Genomic DNA, 18,321 nt, shown 5'->3' with positions numbered 1-18,321 from the left:
CTTGCAGAGGATAGATAGAAGTTTGTAGTAACTTTGGACGAGGCATGGGATATCTATCAGAATGTGATTTAAAAAAATAAATAAAATAAAATAAAATAAAAGTGTTTCACGTGGCTTTATGGATGGTTGCTAATATAATGGAAAACTTACGCTACGCAGAGTGGACAAAAAGGTTAAAACTAAAGCAGACTATTGTCGAACGATATTTTGGAAGTACTACATCGCCACAAAATTCCATTCTTATATGGCAGCGGCAACGTCTAGCATTGTCATTCTCCAGGATAAAAGGTCCAGTCATTCAGCGAAGTTGATAGTGACATATATGGACTGGATGGTATGTGAAACGGGAATTAATGCAATTCTTTTTACAAACATTTTTCTGAAATCACTTGGTGTATCCTTCATGGATTTATGCATGTTCCCGTTGTTGTAACGAGCGTTGGGCCGTCGAGAGCCGTCCACTTTGGAAAGTTTATCAAGAGAATCGTAACAGATTTCACCAAACTGTGCTTCAAAGCGGTCTTCTTCAGTAGAAAATGAGATACAAGCCGATAGCTAACAGAGCTTACTCAACAAGCACAATCACTGGTGGCACCGTGATATTTCGTAGGCTGGTAATGGTGCCAAATTCGTTAGACCTTTGTATTGACGACTTTGATATAATGAAAGTTAGTCAAGTCATCAACTTTGACTTTTATTGTCAACAACTGGACAAGATACATGAGTCTGTGTGGGATATATGTATCGGGTTAATTAATAAACCGATATGCAACTCGACAAAGGTGCTTTCAAAACCATTATAAACTTTTTTTTAAGGTATTGAAATTTGTCTCATTGACTATGAAATCCGGATTTTGATCCTTCTGACTACTAAATCCTAAAATATATGCCATCATTTGTTTGAGAGTGTCACTGATGATTACTTATAATTTCATTTTTCTATTATTTTTACATTTTAATTTTCCTTCATTTTGTTATTTTTGTTATTATAATAGCAACACTAATACATCGAAATTCCTTACATCTAACGATCATAATGATCCTGTCATCTACAAATTCTACTTCCGTTAATTTCTCTTTCAGTCGCTCTTCGATTGTGTCCATTTTTTATTACCTGAATTATTGTGTCCTTTTTTTATTCGCTCATACTTCCCCTTACCTGTCCATATAGTTTCACATGTCAGTAGCAGATCTGCTTCATATCTTCTTTCAAATTTTATAATTTCTCTTTCTCTCACGTGCCTACGCACAATCCCTTATTTGTCTTAATGTTTTTCGATCTTCTGTTGTCCTTGTCCAATTGAATTTTTTACGGCATCCTTCACCCATAGATCCGAATGAGAACAGGTTTTAACTTTAAAGCATTTTGCCTTGCGAACGATCATTGTACATATTTTTCCGCTTTCCCTTGTGATAGTTTACTGTTACCTTCTACGTCATATACTCTAGTCGTTAAAAGGCGTTCTGACCATATCTAAAATTAGTGTCAACTTGCGTAACGATCACTGTCGTTTTCGCCAACTCAATTACTGAAGGAGTTGCTATCTTCTACCTTCTATACCACTTTGTCTCCATTTAAAGCAATTCGGCAGGGGTGACCCTTCTACTAGTAAAGTAGTTACAACTCATATAATCCATTAACAGGATTATATTTTAAATTATTAAATAACTCAAGTTCAAAAATATCCAAAATAAGTGAAGCATACTATTTTTTTAAAAAAAAAAAATCATTAACAATTCTTTCTAATCAGTTTTATTTTCATGTGTTTAATTTTTTTCTTTTCTTGTTATTTAAGAGAGAATTTCTTAACTCCTAGATTTCTTGCAGGTAAATGTTTTGTATATTCATCGATGACTTAAACCTGGTTCTTATCCAAATTATCTAAATCAATATTTAACACAATTTTGAGATTCTGACCGATGATTGTCTCAAATAATGTCTCTCTGTGCATAAAGCTTTCTTTTATTTTTTAATAATAATAATAATAATAATAATAATAATAATAATAATAATAATAATAATAATAATAATAATAATAATAATAATAATAATAATAATAATAATAAACAGATCGTATGTGATGCTTACTTTACTTCAAATATCTATATAACCCAGAAACAGGATGATAATTGTATTCTGTAATTCTCTCTCTCTCTCATTCACAGTACTGCATGTAAGAAAACAATTGGAAGTGACTTGGAAAACTAGTGCATCCACCAAATTAACAACCTGTGAAATCGTTAAGCTGCTTTGATCCCATTTACAATTGTTCTCAGATCCTCATTGATATCATTAAAAAAAGATACACGTCAGAATGAAAGAACATGGAAAAATACTAATTTTTTTATTCCCCTTTTTCTGAATCAACTAAACATTTGAGGCAAAGCAAGCATCTTTAACAATATGGTGAAATACGAAAAAAATTTTTTTAACAGAAGGTTAGTTTTTGTTATTAAATACTAATCTACGTGACAAAAAATTGGTTACTTACCAATATATCCTTCCATGCGAAGACCAAATATTCTCTAGACGTATCGGAACAACAAGCTAGTTCCATCTTCAGTGGTAAGGTAAAAAGGATAAAGATCAATGAGAGAAAAATAGTATGGAAAATAGAATACATACCACCAAATAAATATAACGTGAGAGATGGGTACTAAAACTACGAGCAGAGCATAGTGGACGAAAGAAAGATGTTATGTCACTGTTTCCAGATCCAAAATATACATCCAAGATACGAGTAGATAGCCAGATTTTATCAATGTCAAAATCCAGATTTAAAGCCGGTTTATGTTTGTGATAAATAAATATTCTTTAACCTCACGTTTTTTTTTTCTTTCTTTTGAAATTTTATTTTTGTTTTTTGCTGAATCTATCATATTAACCTGTTTTATATTGTGTGTATTTTGTTTTAGGTGAAGTGACAATCTCGACATACCATCTTCTTGTGACTTTTTTGATTGTCTAATGTGTCCTTTAATTCGGGTGTTAATATTGCGTTTGGTTTGACCTAGATATGAAGAGTCACATTCACACAGAGCACGATAAATATCTAACTTATTTAGTGGATCAACAAAAGAACTTTTAAAACCGGTAAGATGTTTTTCTAAACTTTTCGAAGAGATATTGGAAGCAGATATGTTGTGCTTTGCAAGAAAATATTGAATATTTGTTGATAATCGTGGAAAGCAAGGAATTCTTATCCAAGTTCTTACTTCGTTGGAAATAACTGTTATATGGGCTTGCACTGATGTGCGTGTTTGATTAAACCGCTTTTGTAAGGTACTTTTATGTGGGTTAATCAAACACGCACATCAGTGCAAGCCCATATAATAGTCATTTCCAACGAAGCAAGAACTTGGATAAGAATTCCTTACTTTCCACGATTATCGACAAAAATTCAACGTATTCTTGCAAAATTAACATATCTGCTTCCAATATTTCCCCGAAAACTTTAAAAAACATTTTATAGGTTTTAAAAGTTCTTTCGTTCATCCACTAAATAAGTCAGGTATTTATTGTGCTCAGTGTGAATGTGACTCTTCATATATAGGTCAAACCAAAAGCAACATTAACACCCGAATTAAAGAACACATTAGACAATAAAAAAGTCACAAGAAGAGGGTATGTCGAGATTGTCACTTCACTTAAAACATATACAAAATATAAAACAAGTTAATATGATAGGTTCAGAAAAAAAATAAATAAAAAACAATAAAATAAAATTAAGGAATCATTTTTTATTCACAAATATAAACCTGCTTTAAATCTGGAATTTGGCAACATTGATAAAATCTGCTTATCTACCTTGGATGTATATTTTGGATCTGGAAACAGTGACGTAACATAAATGCCGTGCTTCTTTCAATTCAACTCTTTCTTTCTTTCGCTCACTGTGTTCTGCCCTTGGTTTTAGTACCATCTCTTACCTTATATTTATTTGGTGGTATATATTTCATACCATATTTCTCTCATCGATTTTTATCCTTGTTATCTTACCACTGAAGACGGAACTAGCTTCTTGTCCCGATACGCCTGGAGAATAGTTGGTCTTGGGAGGATGTATTGGTAAGTAACCATTTTTTTATTAATTTGAATCCTCTCATGCGCCTACATAATTTTACTGATCTAGGTAATTTAGATAAGAACTCTATTAAAGTAATCAGTGCACACAGGATTTTTTTTGTCTGCATTAAAACATTTCATGAGTATAACAAGAGAAAAGAATTTTAAAATAAATGAAAATTACAACGTGATTAGGAAAAAAAGGCTAATGAAATATATTTTGAAATTATCATTATTCTCTTGATAGTCAACATTTTACTTGTTTTACTCGAGCTGTTTATTGATGAGTTAGAATGTAGTCATATTTACGTAGGATATTTTCTGAACTTTGCTTTAATGACGATGACTCTGGCTTGACAGACGACAATATTACAGTGATGATAAAGCATTTTCTCGCTGAAGATTCTTAAGACATTTTATTATACAATAACAATCCTTTGATTATTGCATAAAAAATAGATACCTCCCGTTTAATTCTAGATTTCACATATTTTTTCCACATGACACATAAAAGTGTCTTGTAAAGATAAGTATATTGAGAAGGGTTCTACACTTTTATTTTATTTTATTTTATTTATTTATTTTACTTAAGTTACTAACGAACAATTTATGATAACTAAGAAGTTTATACATTTGTAAACTAGTTTCTTCACTTCCTACAAAATAAAAGTAAAATTAAATTTTTCGATTACGAATCCCAGATATTTTTCACAATTTATTAATGTTCCATGGCATTCACATACTTATTCGCAGTATCATAGATGCATAATGAAAGTTAGTTAGTTTCTTCTCTCTCTCTCTAAGTTGTTAATTGCCAACAAAAGTAAATACAATAACTAACTTCTGGTGATAAATAGGGATTAGTTCAACAGAAAAGATGCAGTTTTTATACAAACCAAAAACCACTAGCAAATTCTATCGCTAAAAGGACAAAATCATACTAAGGGGACAATAAGCAGAAGATATTACGAAAATCCGGAATCGCTGAATAGTAAATTTTCTCTGTAATTACCGATACCTACTAATGAAACGAGGAAACAACCGATTTTTACACACCAAATTCTCTCTATAGATGCTAATTCTATAACACACAAAGAGTGAAAAAGTGACTGACTGGATCGGGACTCGAACCCGAGACCTCCGGCATACCGTGCCGAAACGTTAACCACCACGGTATGCAGGAGGTCTCGGGTTCGAGTCCCGATCCAGTCAGTCAGTCCGGCATACCGTGGTGGTTAACGTTTCGGCACGGTATGTCGGAGGACCCGGGTTCGAGTATGGATCCAGTCAGTCACTTTTTCACTTTTTGTGTTATTACTGATACCTTTTCCTTTCTTTCTTCCTTTCTCTTTTGTGTGCGTTGAAGAGAAACATCAGCACACGGTTCTGTCTTGGATAAAAAAATTTACATCTTTATATGAAAGGAAAGATTTTTTTTTTCAATAGCCAATAATGTCAGCTTAACGATTCCAGACTTCCATTTATCTTGGGTAGATATTTTTCATTATAAGGGTGTTCACTTAATTCGTGCGCTGTCTGTTTTTTCTTCTTTCTATTTCATCTTGCTGCCGTCATATTTAAACTATGTCCCTGTCTTAGTAATATAACGCAATGCTCATATTTTCTATATAGAACAGAATCTTACTTATACAATGTCAGAATCTTACTTATTACACAAACAGATAGCTAAATTTTCAATTGCTAGTTAGTGTAATCTTCTGAGCCAATATTACGGTATGCTGGAAAATTCTGCTTCTGGTATAAATTGAATATAACTAAAACATTCTGTTGGTTAATCAAGAATGATGAACTTGTGCTTGAAACATTATAAATATATTGCATAAATATTCATGCTATTTAGAAATAAATACATTTGAAAAGATACAGTGAGTACTTTTTAGAAATTGGTCTGTCAAACTTCCTATGAATTCATCCCAACCCGGGTTTAAATTTCTCTTGTCTAAATTCAAGATTTACTTTCTAGTATAAGCAATTCAGATCTTAGAAATTAAAATAAAAGCTTGAAAGGCAACGAATAGGGAATCACAATCCTTGGATCTCGTGTATGTTCATTAATTCGAGTTTAGATATTTATTTTTTGTTATGTCTACGTATTACAGCCACATTTACACATAAATTCGTAGACTCCGGATACTTGTTATTTTAACAAATTAATTTGTGTTACCTTTCAAATATTGATACGCAGTTTTAAGATTTAAATGTATATCTCTGAAAAATAAATTTTAGTTCAATTCATTGCATCCTCAGATCATTTACATGATATTTGAATTTGTCAAATAGCAAGCAATTACATGTTACTACAGCCAAAGTAACAAAGCCAATAGTATAAAAGCAGTTGTACAGAAGACACCTTTTGAGTAGTTCCTTAAATATAATATTTTCCTGTATCATACATTCTATGTTATAGTTTTGGGAATTTTCGGATTCTATCCACGTATCCTTCTTTTCGAGTTCTGGGGATTCTTATTTGATGAGACGGCATGTGATCCTTTTTTACTATTTACGTAGAGTGTTGGTTTCTTAATGACTGGATTTAACCAAAAAAAAAAGTGCGTTATACAGATATAAAATTCAGAATACATGCAGAGCCATATATAAGTTGGAACAAAGGATATCCGAAGCGGGAATAGAAATGTCAATATGGTACCTATCTGGATGCTTATATTGTGTATGTTATTTTAATGTATGTAATTATATTTTCACTATTTTCAAATCATTAAATATAGACAAGAAAAGTTTAAACGGACTTGGGATAAAGTCTTACCAAGCTTCAGACATATTTTAATAAATAACTTGCATCTTTCCAGAAATAGGTATTTAAAAAGTGTTTCAAATAAAATTACATTATAAATTTTCCTATCTGTAACTTTGTAGTAGAAAATCGGTTGCGTAAAGCTAGATGGCAACAATGAATAGGCATAAACAATAAATGAAAGCATAGGTCTAGAAACTGAAATATATTTTGAAATTCGACTAGTTTAACTCTTGGGACATCCTACATCCAACATACTATACCACACAAGGAACACACGTCCTACATTCGATTTAATTAAAAACAAACGTGAATTCCAAACCCGTTTTAATATTGCATCAGAAGAAGACTGCAGCAAGTAGCAGCTAAAATTTTAGCATGCTGTTTATTTACTAGTCGCTTGTTTGTAAGATTCAGTTTTGTATATGCCTATCTATCTTAAGCATGCAATTAGAACGGCAAAATCCACGTTATGATATAATGATAAACTCATACCTATAAGTAGAAAATGAAATATTGATCCCTGTTCTATTTGATTGTAGATAATTAATTTCTTTGTATATTTTTGATTTCAACATTGAGAGAAAGTGTCGTTAATAGAAAATTGTACGTTGAAACAACAATCATGTATGGACTAAGAGAAAGAAATAAACTATTCAAAAAGATCTTATCATCATCATGTTCAGCAGCAAATCAATCAATTAAACTGTAAGTCCTTGCCAATGCGGAAGATGAAGATTACCGTTTATAAAGTGATAAATATTACTAACAACACACTGGAATTCATAAATAATTGAACTCAGCCCCTTCTTTTTCTGGTAACACAACACTAACAATTTTAGCAATTACCTGTCAATACTCAATATTTCAAACACCGGACAAAAGTCTGCATATTGTTTTTCAGCAGACACACAGTAGCTGAATAGTGTCTGGAAGCATATACTTAACATTAAAAAAAATTACAGATTCAGAGCACGAATAATTGAACATATCTCTTGCAGGATAAAACTAATGGCTCTTGTCCCTAATTGAGCCAAATCTCCTCGGCTGAACAACTGCAGGGTTAGCCGAATATCGGACCAAATGAACAGGGCACTCCTTCACTCAGCAGTGCATTAACAAGTGCATATAATTTTCAAAAAATTACCTGATGTCCACCACCTTTAATTGATTACATGGGCATTCACTTACTTTCCACATATTTTGCACGGAAATTCATCCAAAACGTCACCGAGACTTGGAGGTGTACTTGCAACAGGCCGTTTATCAGGAGTTGGGGAGCGGCCACGTACGCCACCCCCATGGATTCTTATATGTCCATTCAAGGCAGCACGCGAATTAAAGCTCTGTAGAAAAGAGAATATAATTAATATTCCTCATACCAAAAAAAAAAAAAAAAAAAAAAAAAACTAAGTTTGCATTTATGAATTACTATATAATTCATTCTATTTCTCGCGTGATCATGTATTCATGAGTGAAAGCGAGAATTCAATAAAAGGAATAGAACAAATCAAACATATTAGAACTCCTTTTCATCCTCAAGAAACTTAATATGTTAATACCAACTATAATATGCCATAGAGCAGTATCTATTAAACAAAAGATATTTAACTCATAACCGAGGGGTCCTGAATGAGTACAATTCTTGTGCTGTCTACCGTAATAGGTTCTCTGACAAAGAAATGGTGTTTTTATTTCCATTTCCATATACAATAGTGACGAGAACACTATGGGGAAGTTTTACCTTTTTAAAATACATCTTTCCTATTTAAAATAATACTGTTCTGTAGAATAGCTTCAGAACTTTTTATCTTTTTATGTTTGTGTTCTCTTACAATTAATAGCTGATCATTAAAGAATACTTCAGGATGAGTTTCTCTTTGTAATAAACAGTGTCAAGCTACATTAAAAACGAACACTTGGTACAGATGCGTATCTAGAGCTTTCTTAAGTGAAGGGCACAAATCAAGAAATAAAGATGTTCTTCATATCCATATTATATATATATATATAATTACGCAGTGAAAAAAAAATGAAGCACCAAGAAAGAGTCCTCCAATTCAACTGCAATTCGGTAGATGTGTGCTATGGTGTGTAAAAGATTAAAGTTTCAAAAATCAGGAACATCGCGAATGGCCACCAGAGAATAGTAATGTTAGCAATAAGGAATTCAGTCCTGGTTGTGTAAGTCAGTCGTGAAGTGTGAGTCAACAGTGAGTCAACAAAGTACGGAAAGGTCAAGAAGCACACAATGCCTCGTCGCCGCATTAGACTGCATTACCAGTATTTATTCGAAAGAGCCCGCATTGTGGGGTTGCATGAGGCTGGCTGGCATTTCGTAGGATTGCCAAACATGTGGGGCATTCTGATGTCACTGTAGCCCGATGTTTGGGCCAGTGGGTACATGAAGACACTAACGCATGACGTGAGGTTCCGGTCGAAAATGACAGACCACAACACAAAAGGATCGTATCATTGTGCGTGAAGCATTACGTAACACTGTGATGTCCGCGTGTGCCTTCCGAACGCAAGTAGTGACTATCTACAACATCCTGTGTCATCTCGCACCGTGTCTCGACAGCTGGTATCAGCTGGATTGCGGATGCTCCATCTCCTGCGTAGGTTGCCATTAACACCAGCGCATAAACGACAGCGTATGGAGTAGTGTCCACTCAGACGGCGTGGAATCCTCATGAATGACATCAGATCGTGTTCATTGATGAGTCTTGATTCTGCACTACGATAGATGATCATCATGTACGTGTGGCGGCGCCAGGAAGAGAGGTCACATCTAGCTAATATTGTGGAATGGCACACCGGGATTATTTCTGGCATCATTGTATGAGGAACCATTGCGTATGGCTTTCGGTCACCTCTCGTGGTAATTCGCGGTACCTTGACGGAAAAGCAATATATAGATGAAATTCTGCGTCCGTTTGTGTTATTCCTCCTGCGAAAGCACGCTAGTACAATCTTTCAACAAGACAATGCTCACGCGTGAGCTGTCTAAGTCATGTTGGGCTCTTCCCTGGCCAGTAACGTCACTTGATTTCACCCTAATTGAACATGCGAAGACTAACTCAGATGCAAACTCCGCGTCACTGCCGATCTGCAAAATTTCGGGGCGTAGTTACAGCCGCTATGGACTAACTTGCCTCAGACAAAGATACGACGCCTCTACGACTCACTTCCAAGACCGACGAACGCACGTGGTCCGTGCCCGAAGAGGCACTACAACTTAGTAGTTGTGGGATCTCACAAAAATGACCACCTTTTCAATATTCTGCCGGAGCTAAGGTAACTTAAACTATGATTATATGTAATCTTGTGTTTGATACGTCCTTCAGCAAATAGTGTCCCAGTGCAGTCCCCTCACACTTTGATTTTGACTTCCGGACACAATCATACATGCACGGGGTATTTTTAGCTACGTGTTCCTACTCTAAAAGAAACGACGCCAGAAGTTTTGAAAGAAGGTAACTAGAGAAAATCGCATGTTTTATCATAACTTACTGGAATATAATGTCCGTTCTACTGCTTGTTTAAAACTTCTGTGTAATTCGGTGTGCACTCATTGGCTTTTAATTTTTAAATATCATAACATGAACTTTTTCTCTTGGTAGTATGGAAAAGTTTATGTTCATTTTAGTGCGGCTATGACGGGGCTCGTCATCACAGAAATGGTCTTGAATATATATATATATATTTTTTTCTCAATAAATCATAGCTTCACCCTTGGATGTTTTATACATCTTCATTCTTGAACAAAATGATGGTAAGTTCGGAGGAGGTGCAAACTATTACCCCCTTTAACACTTCGGGATATTAGTTAGTTTGCAATAATAACAGACTGGGAGCAGATTATTGGTCTAATATATTGATAGAAAAAAATATTCTTGCCGTCTCGTCATGTTGAAACAGACGAGTTACATCTTCCCTTGAAGAGGCGCGCAACTACTTCTGTTTTTTTCGGCGCTGGGTGACTGAAGATATATCTCTTCATTCCTGGCAAAAGGATAGAAGGTTGAAAGTGGTGCAAAATATTACTCGCTGTAACACTTAGAGATATTAACTAGTTTGCACTAATAATAAATTGAGAACAGATTATACGTTTAATATATTGATAGAAAAATAACTTTTGAAATAAAAGAAAAATATTTTTTTTTCCTTTCAGAGGGGGCATTCCGTTTGGCCTCTTCTGTAACCACCATTGACTCAGTATATCACTTGAAATTTAATGTGATGATAAAATAGGCATGCTGAATAATTGGCCTCTATGTTTCTTTTATTACGTATGGAATGGTTGGTAGCTTTGATTCTCGCAATTACATGCAGCGTGTCGAAAATTTAGATACTATTTGGAAAATAAACTTATTCACATAAAATCTTTCACAATTTCTCATAGTCGTCCCCACAAGCATCAATACACGTTTGCATTCTTAAAAACCACGAGTCAAACATTTTTTTAAAAAAAAATATATATATATATATATATATTTTGAATATCCGAAATTTCATTATTATACGCTGCGATAGCCTCTTCACTTGTTTGAAAGAGGCGTACTCGAAGTTTTTGCTTGAGTTTTGAGAAGAAGGCAATGTCGCACGGAGCTAAATCTGGAGAATAAGCCGGGTTGCAGTATAATATGGACTCGACTTTCCTATAAAAACTTCGAAGTTTTCACTTCGGTGTGTGGCCGTGCATTATGTTGAAAATGAAAGTGAGACAGTGGAGATTTTCGATGAGCAGATCTTCAAGTTTCAAAGACACTCGGAAGGTAATACGTAACGTACCACTTTGCTGTCAATGTACGTAGATAATCTAACTTTATAGTTGTAACCATAACTCTACCCACGCTCCATGCTTGTTTAACTTTCAAAGGTGGAGTTTCATTCTGAAAGCACCGTACTGCTGTTTTGTTTCGGAATCATAGTTGGAAATCCATGTTTTGTTGTCTGTGATGATATTATAAACGTCTTGACTTTTCGATTGCGAAAAATCCTTTAAGTATATAGCGGCACTACTCCACGTGGTCACTTCCCAACGACTGCAACGCTTGGAAATGCCATGATAATCTTTTATTATGGACTGGACTGCAGTTGGCCCAATCTTCAAGGCTGACTGAGTTTCCTCGTATGTGTTATGGCGATCCTCTTTCACAAGATTTCTTACTGCTGCGACATTTTCATCCGTAACTGCGATACTAGAGCACTCAGAGCGAGGCTCATCTGACAGGATCTATCGGCCGCGTTTAAATTTCGCAAACCAATGAAAGCGGTAGCCTGTGAAAGGGTATGGTCCCCGAAATATTTTTCTAAACGACCATGGCACTGTTCTTTCGTTAAATTGTACTTAAAATCATAAACGATTATTGCACAAAAATCATCATCGAGTTTTATTGTTGCCGACTGACAGGCTCAAACTAACTTACACTTCCAGCTCTCTAATTTTCAAACAAGCCTGCAGCTTGCAGTTATACCTTTCCCCACTAGCGAACATACGCTTTTAAACGTGATACGTTTCAGTAAGCCAACGCAATTTGAATTTTAGTATCCAAAAATTTCGGCATGTTCCTCGTAAATAAACTCAAAATACAAAACTCTTACTCAAAACGCTAATTTTGTACTTTCTTGCTCTTTGATGCATGTAGACTGGGTTAAGAACTAGTATAGAATGGGTTGAAGAGATTATGAAAAAGCTGAGTGGGGGAAAAAGAACATCAGAAAATTTTGTACAGTTAGGCCTGAGATTCTAGGATTTCCATTCATAAAACGATCTGACGGTACGCACAATTGTCCTACTAAATCATTGAAAGCAATGATTTCTGGCATTCTTAAACTAGTATATTAAAGGACTTTTAACAGGTTTTCTTAAATGAAGTATGTAATGCTTTTATCTTCTCTTCCTTTAGTCTTCTTTATGTCCAAATGAGTATTACAAGCTTTTTATGCTCATGGTTCCAGCTTCAATTCCCCGTAGGACTACTTCTAACGGATACAAATAAGAGTAATGGTTTGGATCATATTTATAAAAGTAGATTCCGTCACATATAACCTGTCTGCTGAAAAAGAATGTTAAACCTTAATCAATTTCTTTCCTCATTTAATACAAAACAGAAAGCTAAAAACGAAAGAAACTTACTGCTGAGCAATCAGGATATTCACAGACAAACAGTCGACTGTCTGAACTGGCACTAGATACCAGCTCTCCGTCGCTGGCCTATAAAGAAATGGAAACAGTTACATTCAGTAATTGATTCTGCAGAACATAGTGAGGTATAAATTAGAGAAAAAAATATAAGATCATAAGGTACCAGATTTTTCCTTTGAAACCTATAGTCAATAATAGAAACATATATGCAAATCTATGAATGAAAATAATTATATATCGTGAACAATAACATTTAGTAAACGCCAGGCACAACTCAGTAAAAATTGAAAATTATGGGGAAGATGGAGAGAAAAAAAACAAACATAAATCAAAGAAAAATATAGAATCCTAAGCCAAAACTAAAAGACTACAACATGATCTACAACTTACAGGAATGATTTGTCTTTCATCTGACTTTCCAGAGGATTCCTCTGAATCAACTTCGTTTTCAGCTCCTTTGGACCGAGTGTTGTAAAGAAACTGATCTGTCTCTCTACGACGTCGCAGGAGTTGCAAACGTTTGTACTCTTCAGGACAAACTTTCTTCCACAAATAGTAGAACTGGACACATTGGCTCACCGTCTTTGAGCCAACCTGCAACGGAGAGATGTATTAGGGTTACTCTAAAGAAAGCAATGAGTTTCTTTACATTTTAGCCGTGTATTTTTTTCAACATATTATAGTGAACTTTTAAGGTTTTTCTTAATATATACGGAAGTTTGACTGTCAACTCTTTTTCAGAAAAGTGAATTAATGAGAAAAGATACGTAATAGTAGCTTTATCAAAAGAATCACATTTTATAACTCTTCTCCCTTAAATGTTAATATGTTTATTCTAGAGCAAAGGTCTGTGATGTTACGGGAACATTTTATAGCAAATAATAAAAAGTAAAAGAAAGGGTAGGTACAGTTACATTTGTAAATATGCATTTAATACGTATTGTCATTCATTACAATGTGAAGTTTGTGAGGTGTCATTACTCATAACGAGTATACGGTTTACTACGTATACTTAATTTCAAAATGTCTTAAATTAAAAGAAAAGCTCAGCGTCTGCTATAGTACTACAATGAATGCAACGTAAATACTGTCTATTAGTGACATCATTACCAACTGTTTAAAACCAGTAATTACATAACATATACAACTAACATATGCAATACTGATATAATTTCCAAGTTGCTTTAGAGCTTTGGAAAATTGAAGGAAGACAAACAAGGAAAATTCAGGCCATTCTTAAAAAAAAAAAAAAAAAAAAAAAAAAAGTTGCCTATTCAGTACAATAACGAAGGGAACACGATGAATTATGAAACTAAGTAAAGCATAATCAAACGTTTAAGTAGAAACTACATAGACATTAATAAAAATTACACAGTCTCCTAAAGACTGTAACACGTAATTTTATATCGCAATACACGTCGTGTTCTTAAATCAGATAAATATTGTATCCACTGTAGTTTGTTACTAAATTATAACAATGGATTAGATATTAATAACTTCTAAATTATCTTTTCTGTAGAGAATTTTCATAACTATTGTCTAAAATCTAGTAAGCAACTAGAATATATTCATTGAACTAAAAAAAAAAAAAAAAAAAATGCATGCTATTGGTTTACTTTCTGTTCCTAGAGGAAAATTAAATTACCATCGTGTATGTATAGTTAATGAACACTACAGTTCTTCTCAGTTCCAGAATCTTCAATATATTGTTAGATACATTTTCCTTTATACTTAATTAAGTAATTTAAAATATATTTTCAGCAAGTCAACAAAGAAATACATTAATTTGAGATTATATGACATTTTTCTACTACGTTTTAATTTTAAACATAAATATCTGCAGGACCAGCGTAAAGAAAACATAAATAATTATTTCTTATTATAAGGTTAAGCACATATCGATAATCCACAAGTCAGTTTGCTGCAAAATAATTATGCCTGTTATTTACCAGAAATGAAAACTTTCGAAGATTTTACATGCAAATACGAAATATTCGTAAGATAATCTTCGTAAGAAAATAATGTAATACGAATAAAGCACAAAGTGCTAAACTTTTCATTAAAACTAAATCTGGAATTCCCTATAGAACAATTCTCAAGATAACTGCATAAGCAATCAATGTTACGAACTGTAACACATATGTAGTTTTTTATGTAAATATATTGTTTTGCTCAGTAAATAGTTTGTTTGTGTTTAAGTATATACAATGCAAAGCTTCTACTTACGGAAAATACTAAAGAAAAAGTCAATGTAATACTCAAATAAGTAATTCTTATACGCGTCGCGCTCATGTATTAAGTACAGGGGCTTATTCATTTAAAAAAAAGCTAGCAAATGTAGATCACAAATAAATATACGAAATTCATAATATTAACAGTTATACAATTTTCATGTTAATTTAAAATATGTAATAACTTGATGTAGTGCCATTTGAAACAACAGAATTTTATGTTGAGTTGGCAACACTGTTAATCTTGTGGTATAGAAGGGTATGTCAAACAATATATCCCTATTGATGTTTGCATGATACAAAATTTAGCGTTTTGTATTTATTAATTTAAATGTTACAAGGGAGTATTAAGACAAAGGTCAATCCTATATATATATAATTTAATTTCTTTGATTGTCGAGTTTCATTATAGGAAGCATGTTTCTGAAGAACAAAATTAAGTGCTCTCAATACATATTATATAATGCACTGATTATTGATTCAACTTGTCTTTGTACAAGGCTTGAAAATTGATCTCTTGTATTTGATTGAATTATTTCGAATATCGTTACTCATTAAAAGATACATTGGAAAGACAGGGGGCACATGCTGCCATCTATGATAATACTGGAGCCCTTTTATTTATCTCAATATAGAACAATAATAAATCTTGAATGACTGTTCCCAACTATTCCATAGAAAGGAATTTCAAAAATGGAGATTAAGGTGAATAATATTCAACTACCATTGTGTATTATTTTATGTTCTAGACTATATTTTAATCCTCACTGATGACTATGTCTAGCGCGTGTTGAGTGCACAAGAGTCCTGGTGGATGAATACAGTACGATGGTTTTGATTTCACATCAAACTATAGATCCATGTCTCATATAACCTCGATGCTGAAAAGGGACGCTAAACATTACAAAAGCAAACAACATTATATTTTAATCAAATTTTGTCTAAGTAATTAAATGGTTACAGTAGTGGCATAACTACTCTTGTATATCTTCTTGTATACAATTGAATCAGATGGCAAATACAACAAAAAGATTAATGTAAATGACTGTTACATGATTATCTGTGAAAACACCTTATCTATTTACAAATATACTGTGCATTATGTGACAAAATACTAATATGTGCATTTATGTGGTTCGATAGAAGAGCAATATTCTGGGATTTTAAGACTGAAATGAAATCTGTATATTCTACATAAATAATATTTTAATTTATAAAACCTCAAAAATAAGAAAACATTTTATGTATAGCTAGGTTTAAGGATTGCAACCTTTTTCTAAGAGCTTTATAGCTATATTGTTATGTAGAAATATAAATTCAACGATACTGTTTCTTGATTTTTCGTGTGTAAGGGCATCTTTTGGATTACTAGGCCGCGGTGGCTCAGTGGTAGAGCGTTCACCTCTGACATGAGGTCATTGGTTCGATCCCAGCCTGCGCCAAGTGAACTTTGTGGTGGACAAACACCGTGTACGTGGGTTTGTTCGGGATTCTCTCGTTTCCTCCCATTTTCTTCATTCCACCATTTCATTCATTTCCCATCATAACCGTCTTCTTTACAGTAGCTTAGCCGGCATAAACGTAGGACGTACAACCTAAAGATTTCATTTCATTAAATATTTTCTTTTGGATTACTAGACCTTCTACTAGAGATGAAGAAAATTGCATCTACTTCAAAAAGATCGAGAAATTTTCCATACAGGAACTAAAAATTTGATATATAAATACCTCCAAAGAAACATTGTGGAAGTCCTTGTCATATTTGAGCAGAGCCTGGTGGAATGCATCTATTTCTTCTGCAGTCCACTTGTCAGTCTCAGCATATTCATACATGAGGAGGGGGTGACCCAATGGGAGGGTAGGCGTGGGCTGCATGAGCTTCAACATTGCTTCCTGAAATAAAAGAAAATGATAAATAATTACAACGGAAGAAGGAAAGAAACGTACTTTTTAGGTATAGCTGGGTCATATGAAGAAAATATTCTTAACTGACGATTTTGAATACGTTAAGGGGCAAAACATAAATATCTTGTCTTGAAATGCTCCTGTATAACTATTATCCTAACTCTAATTCTAATAGTAAAATAAATAGTGAACAACTGACAACTATGATAAGATAAGATATGCTTTATTGTCATTAAAAAATATTTGTTGCAATAGACACAACACACAAACACACACACATATATATATATATATATCAGGCAAGTTTTATCTATGTATTATTGTTCTTGCTTTCAACTCTTGATAGCAGATTTTTTCAAATTCAGAGATACTTATAAGGAAGTGAGGTATTGTTCGTACATTTTGTGGTAAGTGAATACCTGTATACTTATAACTCTTTTGAGTAGTGGTTAACCTAACTTGTCACATATTAAGGTCGTCTTTATGCCTAGTATTGTACGAATGAACATCACTTCGGTGATTAAAATTATCTAAATTTTCTTTTATATATATGAGACATCGATAAATAAATAAAGAAGGCACTGTCATAATTTGAATTTCTTTAAACACTTCCTTGCATGATGCTGTTTTAGGCAATCCCTTACTGCTTTTTTACCATTTGAAGACATTCTGTGCACCAGAAGAATTACTCCAGAATATTATTCCATACTCCAAATGTGAATGTAAAAAAGCATTGTACGATGTTATAAGAGATTTCTCACTAATTACAATTTTTAATTTACGCAATAAAAACAATTCTCTGGATAACTTTCTACATAAATTTTCTGTATGTTCATTCGAATTTAACTTTAAATCGACATACATTCCTAACAGTTTTACAGATTTGCGTGTATCTGAATGACTCGTAGAATTACTAAGATTAATGTACATAGTTTCTGTTTTATCCTGATTTACTGTAAGTCCGTTACATTTAAACCATATAGAAGACAACTCTAACATTTCGCTATTCCTACTTTAAACATCAATTATATTTTTGTCTGAATTTACAACAGTAATATCGTCAGCATATAAAACACAACTATTGGGCAAAAAACTTGGAAAATCATTTATATATACAAGAAAAAGAAAGGGGCCCAATACACTACCTTGTGGAACACCATTTGTTACACACATGAAACTTGACTTTTCATTTCCA

At 33.4% G+C, this 18,321-nt stretch overlaps 1 protein-coding gene across 2 annotated transcripts in view; it reads right to left on the bottom strand.

Moving 5' to 3' along the window:
* The window catches only part of LOC145664431 (uncharacterized), a 1,424,688-nt gene that overhangs the window by 20,058 nt on the left and 1,386,309 nt on the right, over window positions 1-18,321 (bottom strand). For both annotated transcript variants that reach the window (XM_081731113.1, XM_081731114.1), the window contains 4 exons: window positions 16,950-17,114; window positions 13,381-13,584; window positions 12,982-13,059; window positions 8,031-8,185 (listed from right to left, as the gene is read on the bottom strand). In XM_081731113.1, the coding sequence (XP_081587239.1) occupies window positions 8,031-8,185; window positions 12,982-13,059; window positions 13,381-13,584; window positions 16,950-17,114 (602 nt within the window). The remainder of the gene's footprint in view (window positions 1-8,030; window positions 8,186-12,981; window positions 13,060-13,380; window positions 13,585-16,949; window positions 17,115-18,321) is intronic.

This window comes from Thermobia domestica, chromosome 11 (assembly GCF_964235325.1).
Source record: "Thermobia domestica chromosome 11, izTheDome1.hap1.1, whole genome shotgun sequence".
NCBI classification, from domain to species: domain Eukaryota; kingdom Metazoa; phylum Arthropoda; class Insecta; order Zygentoma; family Lepismatidae; genus Thermobia; species Thermobia domestica.
Note: the sequence above shows the minus strand (reverse complement) of the source record. Positions and strands in the feature narration are given on the sequence as shown.